We start from the raw sequence: 15,485 nt of genomic DNA on the forward strand, positions 1-15,485 counted from the left end.
TGTTTGTTTTTGTTTTTTGCCCCTGATTTTTAGGGCTGTACCAGCAGCATATGGAAGCTCCCAGGCTAGGGGTCACATCAGAGCTGCAGCTCCTGGCCTGCACCACAGCCACAGCAATGTGGGATCTGAGCTGAATCTTCAACCTATACCACAGCTCATGGCAATGCCGGATTCTTAACCTACTGAATGAGGCCAGGGATCGAACCTATATCCCCGTGGACACTAGTCAGGTTCGTCACCCACTGAGCCACAACAGGAACTCCGAAGTCTGTGGTTCTTAAAACAAGTTGCTCTGTACTTTCACCCAACTCAACTTGGGTCCCTTCACCCAGTGTGTAGCCCGGCCAGTCTACTGACACCAGGTGGGGTGAAGGAAAGTGCAGTACTTATTCAGGGGGCCAAACAGGGAGCACACATAGCTAATACTCAGAAGACCCAGATTCCCCGGTGCCTTCCAGGGAAGGGATTTAAAAGGCAGTGTGAGGGAGAGGCATGGGGTTCACTGTCTTCTGATTGGTGGGTGGTGAGGTCATTGGGAGTCGACACCGTCAGCCTTCTGGTTCCAGCCCATCTGGGGTCTCTGGGCTTGAGGTCAGCATGCGGTTAACGCCTTCCACTTGGTGGGGGTTTGGTATTTGCAAAAAAAGCCAAGCACATGGCTCAGGATGTTATTTATAGCCTCCAGGGAGGACCTAAGTTTCCTTGACTTTGTTTTGTGGCTAAACTATTATTATTTTGTCTTGTTTGACTGTCTTCCTTGGGTTCTGCGTTTTTTCACTCCTCTGATTAAATTTGCTCTTTGGAACGCAGGGCAGGCCTAGGAGGTGAGAGCTTTTCTAGAAACAAGAGGCAGGGGATGTGGGGCAGGGGAGGGTCTGTCCCCAGGAAGGCTCCACAGCGTCCTGCTTGGCATCAGTGCTAGTGCCCCTGTTCTGCAGCTGAGGGCAGTGGGCACCCAGGAGGGTGATAACTGGCCCCGTGAGGCAGGACTCACTCCCCAGTCCAGTCTTTTGCTTTCGAGCCACCTGCCCACCTGCTGGTGCTTTAAACCCAACCCTGGATGTGGTGAGATGCTCCGCGCGGCTCCACGTGGATCCTCCAGTGTTCTCACTAAGGGACCCTCTCCTGCATCCTCCTGTGTAGTGTCTTCCCTCTATCTCCCCACTGTCTCTTCCTTCCAGTCCTTGGTAAGAGGGGCATGGCATTCCATCCTAAGGGTACCAGAACCTGCAGTGGACCTCGGTCGGGGCAAGCTGAGGTCCCCACCGTCCATGTGAAGAGAAGCTACTTTCCAATTTCCCCTCTGAACTGTGGGATCTCAGTGGTGGAAGTCAAGGGTCCTTCCCACTTCACTGGGAGGAAAAGTCTCATTGCATAGCGAGGCTGAAAACCTGGCCTGGAGTAACCGAGCTGGGCTATCGTGGTGGCTTCTTGGGACAGGCTGGGGTCAGGTACTTCAGGAACATTCCTCCAGAGGTGAAAGAGGGCCGCCACTTCCTCCACTCCCAATCCCGCGGGCAGTTCCGAGGACAGTGAAGTGAGGGGAGGGGCTTGGGAAGGAGGGGTGGGCGTGGCTTCCTGTCCATCGGAAGCTCCTGATCTCCCCGAGACCTGGGGTTGTGATCAGTAGGACCCCGAGGCTGAGCCTTTGGATGGCACCCAGGGTCCCAACTGGTACCCAGAAGGGTTACATTGCACAGTTGACCTCTGGAGAGTCATGTCCTCAGCACCTTGAAAAATTGGTTGTCTTTTAGCTTGTGGATCCGGCAATGAAATCTTAGAGGGTCCCAGGAACGTCACGGTGGTGGAGGGCTCGGAGGCTCGCTTCAACTGCACCATCTCCCAGGGCTGGAAGCTTATCATGTGGGCTCTGAAAGGCACGGTGGTTCTGAGCGTCACGCCCACCGAGCCCATCATCACCAACGACCGATTCACGTCTGCAAGTTATGAAGAGGGCGGTAACTTCATCTCTGAAATGATCATCCATGACGTGCAGCTCAGTGATGCCGGGCAGGTCAAATGCAGCCTCCAGAACAGTGACCGGGATGGATCCGCTTTCCTTTCCGTCCAAGGTGTGTACGCAGGTGGCTTTGATGGATGGCGTTTGGCGTCTGCTGGGTTAAACGTCAGGGGGCTGGAGGGGACCTTCTGAGGTTCGTGTCATATGTGGGGACACACAGGCTGACCTTCAGCTGGTGCAGTGCTAGGAGTTACTCTGAACTGAGGGACATTTTGTTTATTTACTGTCTCCCTCCCTTCCTCCTCCCTCCTTTCTGCCCTTCTTTTACATGTGGGCCCGCCTTCCGTTGGTAAGATGCTCAGAATTATTCTGAACTGACTACTGTTTACTATTTTGTTGTGTGTTTATTTCTGTCCGCCCTACCTCACTGACTCCTTTACTTCTTTTCTTCCTGCTTCTCTCGCTCTACCCTTCCATCTTCCCTTTTTTTTTCTTTTTTCAGGCCCCACTCTTGGCATGTGGAGGCTCTCAAGCCATGGGTCCAATCAGAGCTATAGCTGCTGGCCTACACCACAGCCACAGCAACGTGGGATCCATGCTGCATCTGCAACCCACACCACAGCTCATGGCAACGCCAGATCCTTAATCCACTGAGCAAGGTTGGGATGGAACCCACAACCTCATGGTTCCTAGTAGGATTCTTTTCCACTGTGCCACGACTAGAACGCCTCCTTTTCTTTTTCTCTTATTAGGACTATGAAAGACAGTTTTTAATCACTTTTCCATCTGACCCATTTTTGCAGTAATAGATTTTCTGGAAGTACATCCTGGAGTTCTGGGGCCAGTTGTGGTCCCTTGTCTTTTATTTGGAGAAAGAGTTGACAATCATTGTCCTTTCTCGAGTTTTTCATGGACTTGACTCTATTTCTTTGCCTGCCACCATTTATCAGCTTTGAATCATGCCCTAACTTTCTCCTCTTTCCAGCTGGATTTCCCTCATCTTTAACCCCTTTCTGTCCCCAGTGATGCTTATAACCAAAGGTGTGTGTTTGCTAAACCCAAGTCTTTTAGAGAAAATAAACAAAGTGTGTAATAATGGATAATTTATTTTTCCTTGTATCATTTGTTCATTTTCATCATAGGGCAGTTGTGGGATGAAAGGTAATTTTGAGGTGCTGAAGATTATGCTATATAGTGAAAAAATGAAAGAGTGTGAGGATTCAGAATATTTTTATTAAAGTTAATCACTTTGCAGTCCTTAATAATGTAATTCTTTGATGTTTATAGATGGATTAGAGCTTTTGGAGTTCCTGATTTCTATGGCAGAGTTGCTTATAACAGATCACTTTGTCTCTTTGAAAGTTTTTCTTATGTCTATTTATTTTCTTGCCTGGGAGAAATTTCCAATGATTTGGTCTCTATTCATACTGCTGTCAAATCGAATTTAATAACGTTTGGAGGAGATACATATCTACCTATTTCCACTTGCTTTTTTTTTTTTTTTTAATTAGCCAAATTGTTGTATCTTTACTTTGATGTGTCTAATTTTGTGTGGTCTAATGAGGGGCACAAGTATAGTCTCTAAATAAGTGATTTTGTGAGGTTACCTGGATGATTAGCCCAATTTGCACAATCAAATTGTTATAATCACTTGGTGATATAAAGGAAAGAACACAGGACAAGGAAGAAAAGATATGAGTTCTGGCTCTGTTGTCATCAATTCCCTACCTTGGTCACTCCTGAAATGGCTCAATTTCTTCATCTTTAAAGTGGATATAAGGCTCCTCTGCCCACATCACAGTTTTTTGGGAAGATTGGATTAAAAAAAAAAATGACTGAGGGTGGTTTGAGGACTCCAAAGCCTTGTTATTTTCAATTTATTGCACCTGAAGCTAGGGGTCCAGGGTGGACTAGTGGTTAACCATAGAGTCATGGAAGCCTGATAGGTTCAAGTTCCAGCTTTATCACTGGTTAACTGTGTGACCTTGGGCATGTAACTAATGACCTGGGGCAATAGTTTCCTCATCATAGAGCAGTTATGGGACCAAATGAGTAGGTCTGTATTAAGCCTTTAGAACAGCAACTGGTCCAAAGCAATCTTAATACAGTCATTTGCTATTTTTTTTATTATGTTCCCAATAGGAGCATGCCATTGAGTTAGGTGTTTGAGGGGGACATAAGGATGAATGGAATAAGGCACAGAATAAGGTTCTTATTCCCTGAAGAACCTCATAAGAAGAGTGGATAATGCAAGGGCAATGAGAAGGAGACAACTCAGGTTCAAATTGGGAAGAGAGATGAGACACTTGGAAAGGCTTTGAAGGATGAGTCCACGGAGCAGGTGCCACATGATATGTGCCTTGGAGGTCTGGAGATGACAGGCAGAGTGAGGAAGCCAGAGAAGGGCATCCCATGATCAAGGAAACAGGGTCAGAGGCATGGCATTATTGTTACACTTATGGCATATCAGAGTCATAACTCCATGTGGTTTTATAGCAACTCTCCCAAAGCCATGCACCTGTAAAGTTGTCTGAATATCCCTAACATGCATTTTCACATATTAATAATTACTGTAGCTTTTGGTTTTAATATGGATGGACGACAACTACAGATGTGAAAAATTCATTTGAGTAATAAAAAAAAAAGAAAAAAAAATGGATGGACAAACACACATCTGGGGAAGTTAGAGCCTTCCCCAAGGTCACGTGGAAGGAACCCGTAGATTGGGACCGAACTCCGTCCATTTACCCTGGTTGTTCTGGTCGGATGGCACTTTGCTCTTAGAGGAACCAAAGTTCTCTGGGCAACAGGGTCTCTTCATGGGAAAAGAATCATGAAAAAGGAGGAAATATCTAGTTTTAGAAAGTGAATTTTCCAAAGATTGTTTTTTTTCCCCCTCCCCTGTATCAGTAAGAAAATATAAAGAGAACTTACATAACTCCGGGTTGAGTCATCCGAAGTCTATGTGAATGTTCTAGCCATCACCCTGTGTAAAGTATCTGTCATGCCACTGGATGACCTTTGTGACAGCCCATGGAAAAGGGTGAATCACAGATACTGAAAAGGAAATGCTTCAGGTTGCTGCATTTGTCCATTTATTGCCCAATCCACCAATTAATCACTCACCAAACTCTAGACCTCTTGTGTTTTGAGGGCCAGTGAGACTTGAGTTCAATTTATTTGTTACTAACTGAAGCAATCCATCTCTCCCAGTTTCTGTCTTCTCAAACCTCTGCATCAATGAAACAATTAATGAGTAAAAAAGAATATGTTCAGGAGGCGTTCTCGGAGTTCCCGTAGTGGCTCAGCAGAAACGAATTTGACTAGTATCCATAAGGATGCAGGTTTGATCCCTGGCCTTGCTCAGTGAGTTAAGGATCCAGTGTTGCCATGAGCTGTGGTGTAGGCCACAGACAAGCCTCAGATCCCATGTTGCTGTGGCTGTGGTGTAGGCTGGCAGCTATAGCTCTGTTTTGATCCCTAGCTTGGAAACCTCCGTATGGCCCTAAAAAAAAAAAAAAAAAAAAGTACAAACCTTTAGCCTTAAGGGATGAGTCTGCGAATCTGTTCCCCTCTCATTGTTGCATTTGCAGTAATCCTTGAATTAGCTAAGGTGCTTTACTTATTCCAAGACTCTATTCACAAAAGGAGTAATTGGAAATCTGAAATTTCAGAGGAAGAAGAGCTTTCAGAGTTGATCCAGCCCAGTCTAGTCTGGAAACTCCCAGGGGTCCCTAGATTCTTCCTGGTGCCCTGAGGTCTGACTGTTTCCATAGTGATACCAAGATGTTAGTTTCATTACATCAGTTACCATAGTTCACTCCTTATCACCAGCGTACAGGGAGTTTCCCACTATATAACTCAGTGTGACAGTGTTTTCCAAGTGACTGATGTAAAACAGATACAAAACCATGCAAGTGTTAAAGATCCATTCATTCAAAGTACCAGATGGAGCCATGGATTCTCATGTTACAGAATGAAAGTTCCTTTATACGGTTTACTCACCATTAAGAAACCACTCCCTGTTGAGTGCTGGTCTCGTATCAAAGAATATCCATGATTATCTGAAAAGCCTCCTCACCTTTCCAACTGTACCTCCATATAAAGAAGTCGGATTTTCTTTAAATATCCCAGAGAAAGCAACAGACTGCCACAGAAGCAGATATGAGAATCTAGCCTGATGTTAAAGAGATTTGCGTAAATAGAAAACAATGTCTTTCTCTTCATGTATTTTAGCTTAAAGATATAGATTTTTTTTCCATAAAACTATGTTAATCCATATTAACAGGTAAGGGTTCTTAATGTTGTTTTAAAATAAATATTTAAAAATAAGCGAATATGTAATTCAATTTCAAGTGTGAGACTTGATAGAACCCACATAAACCAAAGGTCTTTGGCATCCTCAGGGGTTTATAAAAGGTACTGAGACCAAAGGGTTGGAAAACCAGCGATCGAGTTTGAAACCACCACCTTGCTCACCAGGTAGAAAACAGAGAGCCTGAAAATTTCAGTGACTTGCCCCAGGTAATGGCAATTTTGTGGGAAAGCCAGGGTCTAGAACAGATTTTTCGATTCTTAGTCCAGTGTTCTTTCCACTAGATTACGTAGCAGGGGTTTTAGGATATTGCTGTTTGAATCTTTCAATGACTGTGTATTTCACTAAGGCTGTGTCTACCAGGGTCCATCCTCAGGTTAGCTGAGTAGCATGACCACCTACAGGTGCTCTTTTCAGGTGGGGTATTTACCGGATAAGCACTGGCATATGCGAGTGGGTTCTTAATAAAAACTTTGATATATTCTGATAACATGATTTCAGGTAGTTATTTCTTTAATTACATTGGATTAGATTTTTATTTAATTTCTGCCTAGAAAAGTATTCTAAGGTACTATGATAGGAAATTATATTTAAAAATGTGTGACTCAGAAATAAAATGAGGAGTTTCAGTGTGACAATACAGGTCACACAGTATTTGGTGTGTCACTGCAGTGGCTTAGGTCACTGCTATGGTGACAGTTTGATCCCTGGGCCAGGCACTTGTGCATGCCATGGTTGTGGCCAAAGAGTAATATATGCTGATCATAAAATAAATAAATACAAAAGGAATAAAAAGATTAAAAAAATAAAATGAATCTGACTGACCAAAGGCTAAGAGAGCTTTATTTGAACTCTGAGACCTACGTTCCCTACAATGAAAAGAACATAAAACTTGGAGCTCCTGTTGTAACACAGCGGAAAATGAATCTGACTAGTATCCATGAGGACATAGGTTTGATCCCTGGGCCTTGCTCAGTAGGCTAAGGATCCAATGTTGCCATGAGCTGTGGTGAGGGCTCAGATGTGGCTCGGATCTGATGTTGCCATGGCTGTGGCATAGGCCTGCAGCTGCAGCTCCGATTCAACCTGGAAACTAAGGGCAGGTGCAGCCCTAAAAAAAAAAAAAGGGATGTACAGCTTGTTTTCTCTTTTGCTTTGGCTCCCGGGAGAACACAGGACAGCCTCACAGTTCCCCTGGCATAATCGCATAGCGCTGCATTTGGGCACATCTGCTCTCTCTTTCCCATGTATTTATATCCCCCTGGATCTTGATTTTTTTTTTTTTTTTTTGGTTTGGCCATGTCCACAGCATGCAAAAGTTCCCAGGCCAGGGATCAAACCTGCGTCGAAGCAATGACCCAAGCTACGGTGGTGACAATGCCACATCCCTAACCTGCTGGGCCACCAGGAAACTCCTGGATACAGATTTTTTCTTTTTCTTTTTCCTTTTTTTTTTTTTTGCTTCTTATGGCCACATCTGCAGCATATAGAAGTTCCCAGGCTGGGAAGCTGCAGCTGCCAGCCTACCCCTCAGCCACAGCAACACTGCATCTGAGCCGAACCTGTGGCCTATGTCACAGCTGGTGGCAATGCCAGGTCCTTAACCCACAAATCGAGGCCAGGGATTAAGCCTGCATCCTCTCAGATGCTATGTTGGGTTCTTAAGCTGTTGAATCATAGTGGAAACTCCCTGATTTTATTTATTCATTGTCTCTGAAATCCATCTGTTTCATGGTGAGGCGTCTCACCGTTTTCTGTGAACTGACAGGTACGAAGAAAACACAGATAAAACCTGAGTTAGGGTTTCTGGATACAGACACAGCTGGTTTGGGCTGGGGAAGACTGCACTCATGCGATGTGATTTGAAGGGAGAATTTGAACGACTCTGGTGTGCGATCATTCCCCCCGAACATCTCTCTTTTCCTCTCTAGTCGTGGGGGTGCTGCTCATTCCCGGAGGCAGCCTCTTAGTCCTTGCGGAAGAGCCTTGTAATGTGACCTGCCGCGCTTTGGGCTGGACCCCACTCCCGGATATTTCCTGGGAGATCGGGGCTCCCGTGAGCCATTCGAGCTATGACTCTGCCCCGGAGCCCGATGACCTTCAAAGTGCAGTGAGTGTCCTGGCTCTCACACCCCTGGGCAGTGGCTCTGTGACTTGTGTCGCGGACATGAAGGGGCTGCCCCTGCACGAGTCCGTAACTGTAAATCTTACGGTGGTTCAGCCTCCCTTGGGTAAGTGAAGCCTCTTTGCTTTATACAAAGTGAATTATTATTGTGCGCTTTGTAGTTTGTATGTCGTGCTGCTTAATCAGCGATGCCCGGGAAGATCGCGTGTGGACCTTGCTTTCAGGTGGGGATGGTGGCGGGACCAGTGACTGTGTCAGCTTAATGACCTTGTAATTTCAGTTCTGAAATTGCATCTTTGCGGGTTTCCTTCTTGCTCTTTTCTTTTTTTCTCTCTTTTGCTCTTTCCCTTTATTTCTTTTTCTTTTTCTCTCTTTCTTTCACTTTCTCTCTTACTTTTTTCTTTTTCTTTCTTTCTCACTTTCTCTTTCTCAATCTTTCAAACTTTCTTTGTTTCTTTGTTTCTTTGTTTCTTTGTTTCTTTGTTTCTTTGTTTCTTTGTTTCTTTCTTTCTTTCTTTCTTTCTTTCTTTCTTTCTTTCTTTCTTTCTTTCTCTCTTTCTCTCTTTTTCTCTTTCCCTCTTTACTTCTTTCCCTCCTTTCTTTCTTTTGCCAAGACTGGGGCATGTGGAAGTTCCTGGGACAGGGATTGAACCCATGCCATAGCAGTGACCTGAGCCGCAGCCGTGACAATGCCAGATCCTTAACCTGCTAGGCCACCAGGGAACTCTATTTCCCTCTTTTCTACTTACCTGTGGAAACCACTAAGAATCTTGACCATTACTTATAAAATAGCATCAAGTTCAGATAGAGGTACTTCAATTCAGTGTTTTCTCAAGCTTTCACACATAACTCCTGTCTGATCCCCTCCCCCAGGGCCCGTGGGAAGTGAGCACTTCTAATCTGAGGCGGGTAGGTGCATCTTCTCAAGGATTCCTTCCAGTCCTAGTGAAATTAGGAGGGTTCATTGTTTTTACCCAGCAGTTCACAATATATTTGAAAGTATCAGGTCTATATATATATTTTGCTTTTTTTTTTTTTAACTACACAAATGACATAAGTTTAATACCGAGATCCCAAAGAGAATCTGCTATAGGATCCTTGGCAAACTCGAGCCCTGACCACATACCTTCACTGGGCTTTCTGAGCCTGCTCGGAGGTCACTTAGGCCACAGCACAGGGGTGGGGGCTGGAGGTTGACTTTAATGCCTTCATTTTACAAAAGAGGGAAGGAAGGGGGGCCTGGAGAAGTACGATGCTCTGTTCCAGGTCTTACGCTGATGGCGCAGAGGGGTCCCGAAGCCAGGAGGAGCTGTTCTCTTGGTCCAAAACTCTTACCACTACACCAACACCTTTACTTAAGATCTTCTGAAGTTGGGGACAAAGCTACAGCCATAGCAAGCATAACAGCAATAATAACAGCAATTATTTTTAAAAAAGCACTACATAGGTCTTAATGTGTAAAGGTGCTGTTTTAAGCGGTTCTCAGATATTAACCAAATTAACCTGCACGACGTTCCCAGGAGTGGATGCTGTTGTTAGTCCTGTTGTAAAGACAGGTGACAGGGACGTGTTGTTTGGAACTTGCCCACATCCACAGCAGATGGCGGAGGTGGCCTTGGCTGTCCCTGGCATCTGCTCACCCGTCCACTCTGCCCTCTGTGCGAGTGGTCACTGCAAGGTGTATGCCTGTGCTGGGGCTGCCGAAGTACCTCCCCCTGGGGGCGGAACCAAAAGAGGGGGTCTCTCTCACAGCTCTGGAGCCTGGGAGTCCAAGGTCAAGGTGTGGGCAGGGCTGGTGCCTTCTGAGGACATGAGGGAGCATCTGTTCCAGGCCCCTCTCCTAGCTTCTGGGGGTCATTGTCTGAATCACTTATTTCTGTGATGGTTGTAAAGAGTGATTTTCTGTCCCATCATTTTCCTATTTTTATTAGTTGACATTCTTCTGTGAAAAAGGGACAGCTCTTTCCTGTTCTTCCTTTTCTTCCTTCCTTCCTTCTTCTTCTCCTTCTCCTTTTCCTTCTTCTTTTCTACAGCTTTAGTATGGATTCATTCTTACCCAATATGTTATACTTTTTTTCCTGTCACTTTTCTTTTTGATGCTCAGATTGCTCCAGGTTTGGCCAGTGGGCATCTCTTCCAGCTGGCTCTGTTGTCCTCCTGACGTGTCCCTCTTGGGTTTTGAATACTTAGCTCACCAAGATATCCCAAACTTTCTTTGTTTTTCCCCCGGTCCAACCTGGAATCAGCCATTTCTCCAAGGAGCCAACCCTGCTTGCTTTTAAGCAATTTAAATATGACAAACGATGGTCCAGGCTTTGCAAGGAAAGATTAAAAAAAAAAAAAAAAGAGTCCATTAGCTCCAAATGGAACAAAATTGTTTAAACCACACATCTTAACAAGGTAATTGTGCGGCCAAGAGCTCTGGTCTCATGGTGATGCCGCATAGAAATGGATTTAGAGATTAGCTTGCCTGCAAGGTTTTTCTTTGTAGGGGAAGGGCAGGGGGCATTCTGTTTCTTAATCAGATTTAATTCCACTGAATTCTTCTTGGCTGGAGTCCTGCCAGTCTCCCGGGAGAGTGTGGTGGGTGCGTTGGGATGAGTCTGACGTCGCTGGACTCATTTGGAGAAGGGTAATTCGTCTCTACATTATTTATCAGGAGCTAGAGCAGCTGGCGGCTGGCAGCGTGTAGTATGTTTTATGCACGTTTTAGTAGCTGAAGACCTCATTACTGTCTTGGCTGATGGAGCTGGCGGGGAGCCAGCTTCTAGAAGCAAAGCCATGTTTATGAAATGCTGAGGGTGCATGAGGCTGTTCCTCTTCCAGCTTCTTCAGGAACCAGACAAAAACATCAGTCCTGTCCCCGGGTTCCTAAAAGTGGGAGGAATTTGTGCTCATTTCTGGATTAATCCTTCTGAGTCCTTGAAAGAAGAATGACACTGGCTGCTTAGGAAGCCTAAAGAATTCAACCCAAAAGGTTCTAGGAAGTACTTTTTGATTCTTTAAAGAAAAATGTTGTGAAAGGGCTGATGCGAATGCTTTTAAAAAATTCGATTTTCTTCTTTACAGAGGTAATAAAAACTTCAGGCACTGCAGACATATGTGCCACCAGAAGGTGAAAGCCCCTGGTGCCTGCCTTGAGCTAAGCTCCCTCAAAATGCTGTCTGACCGACTGCATCGTTTTCCCCACATACTTACAAGTGTGTAGGCTGGTACCGTGTTGCAGAAATGTTACAGTGAAGCCATATTTTTAGGACACAGGAACACCCTGGAGAATGTAATGATTCCTGGTATGATGTGAGTTTAGTGAGAAGGCAGTTTCAAGAGCAGACAAGAGTGGCTGGCGTGATAGTCCTGGTGGTAACTGGCACTAGCTCTGTGATGTGGGGCAAGTCATTGACCTTCAGGGCTCAGTTTTCTTGCCTGTAAAATGGGAAGAGGAGAAAGGGCAGATATTCCCTCTGCTGGCTGCCTGTCAAGGGAGCTTGGACATATATGCTGACCGTCAGGCCCCACCCCAGAGTTTCTGATTTACTGGGTCTCTGTAGAGCCTGGAAATTGGCATGTTAAAAAAAGCTCCTGGAGTTCCCATTGTGGCTCAGTGGGTTGAGAACCAGACATAGTGTCTGTGAGGACGCAGGTTTGATCTCTGGCCTCGCTCCATGGGTTAAGGATCTGGCGTTGCCGTGAGCTATGGTGTAGGTCACAGACATGGCTTGGATCTGGCATTGCTGTGGCTGTGGTGTAGGCTGGCAGTGATATCTCCGATTGGACTCCAAGCCTGGGAACTTCCGTATGTTGCAGGTGTGACCCTAAAAAGAAAAAAAAAAAAAAGGAATTGACAAATTACTCTACTGAGCAGTCAGGATTAGGGGCTACTGACATGGAAAAATCCTCCTGTCCCACCCTCAGCCTCATCCGGTGCCACTCTTCACACAACCTTGGAGACCAGACAGCCTGGACTCAAACCCAGCTTGCCTACTAACTCTCTGTGTGACTTTAGGCGAGTCACTTAACCTCTCTGTGCCTCCGTTTTCTCATCTCTGAAACTGAGATGACAATAATACCTACCTCACAGGGTTGCTGTTGGTCTGAGAAGTAAGCAAGCTAAAACACTGAAAGCCCTTAGAACAGTCCTGCCCCCGTGCCTACGGGTCAGGAGTGCGGGTGACAATTCCCATTTATCTTGGATTCCAGGACCTCCCGTGTCCCTTCCAGTCAGCACAGGAGCGTGCTCAGCACATGCTGGTGTGACATTTTGTCGTCATCCCAATGGTTTGGAGAAATTCTATGTGCCCTTTTGAAGCTCTGAGCGTTCCTGCAGGAGCACCTGGGAAATTCTATTTTGCTTTTCTTGACAGATGGGAAAAGGCCAGTCTTGGAGCTGAGATTAAAGTCGCACAGTAAATTCAGTCACACGGCCCTAATGGGCACACAGTTGTGTGTAGGGAGAAAGGCGAACGGGGTTGAACTTAGAGTTTTGGGGTTGAACTTCGGGGCCTTCCTGAGTCACCGTGTGGGCTCTCGGGTACCGTGTGCCCATCCTGGCCAGCAAAGCTGCCTTTCGCCTTGAGTCATCACACCCACCCCCTTCCCTAAGGTGCAAGGCGGGGACCGCTGTCCACCTGGACCCCTGCTTCTTTCTGAGACCCAGGCTGTCACTTCCCCAGAAGGATTCTCCCAGCAGGGAGACCCAACGTCTATTCCCAAGACAGGAGTCAGGGCCCCAGGACCCTTCTGGCTCTGAGGACCCTTGTCCCCGTGCACTGAGTCTGCTGGTCTTGAGTCTCATCTGTGTGACCTAGAGGCTGGGTTCCCATGAGACCATCCCAAGAGTCTGTGTTCTCTCCGCTGTCACAGTGTTTGCTTTATCCATATAGGACTATTGTTTATTTTTCTTTTGACTATTTGTTTATTTTTCTTTTCACCCACTGTAAAGGTGCTCATTTAAAAATTAGCCTTGGGCTGGGAGTTCCCATTGTGGCTCAGTGGTTCATGAATCCGCCTAGGAACGATGAGGTTTTGGGTTCGATCCCTGGCCTTGATTAGTGGGTTAAGGATCCCGCGTTGCTGTGGCTCTGGCGTAGGCCAGCGGCTACAGCTCCAATTAGACCCCTAGCCTCGGAATCTCCATATGCTGTGGGGACAACACTAGAAAAGACAAGAGGACAAAAAAAAAAAAAAAAAATTAGCCTTGGGGAGTTCTCATTGCGGCTCTGTGGTAACAAACCTTACTAATATCCATGAGGATGCAGGTTCGATCCCTGGTCTTGCTCAATGGGTTAAAGATCCGGTGTTGCCATGAGCTGTGGTATAGGTCGTAGACATGACTCAGATCTGGCATTGCTGTGGCTGTGGTGTAGGCTGGCAGCTATAGCTTCTATTTGACCCCTAGCCTGGGAACTTCCATACGCCACCAGTTTGGCCCTAAAAAGCAGGGAAAAAAAAAAAAAATTAGCCTTGGACTTCCTGCTGTGGTGCAGCAGGATCCTTGGTGTTTCTGGAGGGCTGGGACCCAGATTCCATCCCCCACCTGGCACAGGGACACAGGGGGTTAAGGATCCAGTGCTGCTGCAGCTGCAGTGTAGGTTGCACCTGAGGCTCAGATCTGATCCCTGGCCTGGGAACGCCACATGCCACAAGAAGAAAAAGAAATGAAATAAAATAAAATAAAAATTAGCCTCCTACTGTTAGATACGGCGAGGGAAGAAGGAGGCAGAGGCGGCAGCGATGAGACCTCACGCAGATGTATCGACCCACGGAGTGGCTGGGAGCCCTGAGCAGAGGGAACGCAGGCTCCCCAAAGCTTAGGGAGCAGCTAGTTATACAAGGAAAGGGGGAGTTTCTCGTTTTAGCACAGCTCCCTAAGCTGCGGGGAGCCTGCGTTCTCTCTGCTCAGGGCTCCCGGACCCTCCGCGGGTTGATAAGCCTGCTTGAGATCTCATCAGTCCCATCTTTCTCTCGCTCTTTCTAACACACACTAAACAAAAATGCCCAGGATACATATGCACGCGCGCGTGTGTAGGCGAGTACAAGATGACAAAAGTTGCTGTGAAAAGAAGAAAGATTGTCCAGTGTAGCTCCAGTCCCAAATCTCATCTCTTCATGGAGCACACACCTCACTTGGCGCTCCGCTGGAGTAGAGAGAGGGCATGGGTCTTATGTGTGACACATCATGGGAGATTCGGCCCCCACTGGAGCGTGTCACAGCAGATAGGAAGCAAAAGAATGAGCCGTGTGGGAGTTCCTGTTGTGGCTCAGTGGGTTAAGAACCCAACTAATATCCATGAGGATGGGGGTTCGATCCCTGGCCTCACTCAGAGGGTTAAGGATCTGGTGTGCTGTGAGCCACAGATGCGGCTTGAACATGGCATAGCTGTGGCTGTGATGTAGGCCAGCGATTACAGCTCTGATTCAACCCCTAGCCTGGGAACTTCCATATACTGTGGGTGTGGCCTTAAAAAGAAAAAAAAAAAAAAGAGCCACGTGGTTCCTGATGCCAGTTGCCCTCTTGGTGAGAACGTGCGGCTTTTAGGTGGGTGCAGGCATCTCTTTATTGAACTTGGTGGTTGAATTAAGGGCCAAGAGGAAGGCAAGACATGCTATCACCTGCTGTCTTCCTTGATTCTGTCTCCAGCCCCAGCGAGGTGGCCTCCCTTCCTTTAAACAGGCCTGCCTGTGCGCCATCAGAGGAAAGGTTCGCATGCCAGGACTCAGGTGACAGACGCTGGCACGCTGAGAGTGTTCTCCAGCAGGGGAAGGAAACACTCCTGATAGAGAGGGTTTGAGTCAGTCAACAGTGTGTTGATGTTTTTCCAGTGAGAATTTCAAGCCTTTCTCTTGAATCTTGAGCCCGACCTTAACATTTAGCCCCTGCCGGCTCCCTTATTATGAAAGCTTCTATTATTTGCAAACTTGAGTTTGTAAAAGAGTTCGTCGGACCAAATTTAAAACGACCACGGCAACTCGAACGTGTATGCTGGACCTCTCCAGGTTGGGTATTTTGACCCACACCCCTCGAGTCTCTGAGCAGCCTGGTGGGGCAAGAATGGTTGCCAGTGACTGAGCCAGAGGCCAAAGGGAGC

General features: G+C 46.6%; 1 protein-coding gene across 10 annotated transcripts in view; it reads left to right on the plus strand.

The window, feature by feature from the left end:
- The window catches only part of IGSF5 (immunoglobulin superfamily member 5), a 46,016-nt gene that overhangs the window by 12,143 nt on the left and 18,388 nt on the right, over positions 1-15,485 (plus strand). For 6 of the 10 annotated variants that reach the window (XR_007137122.1, XR_007137123.1, XM_047796817.1 and 3 more), the window contains exons 3-4: positions 1,755-2,072; positions 8,207-8,506. Coding sequence is in view for 7 of the 10 variants with exons in the window: in XM_047796817.1 (XP_047652773.1) it covers positions 1,755-2,072; positions 8,207-8,506 (618 nt within the window). In the remaining 3 variants the exon portion in view is untranslated. The remainder of the gene's footprint in view (positions 1-1,754; positions 2,073-8,206; positions 8,507-15,485) is intronic. The other 4 variants (XR_007137124.1, XM_047796844.1, XM_047796861.1 and 1 more) reach the window with 1 other exon arrangement.

Source organism: Phacochoerus africanus, chromosome 1 (assembly GCF_016906955.1).
Source record: "Phacochoerus africanus isolate WHEZ1 chromosome 1, ROS_Pafr_v1, whole genome shotgun sequence".
NCBI classification, from domain to species: Eukaryota; Metazoa; Chordata; class Mammalia; order Artiodactyla; family Suidae; genus Phacochoerus; species Phacochoerus africanus.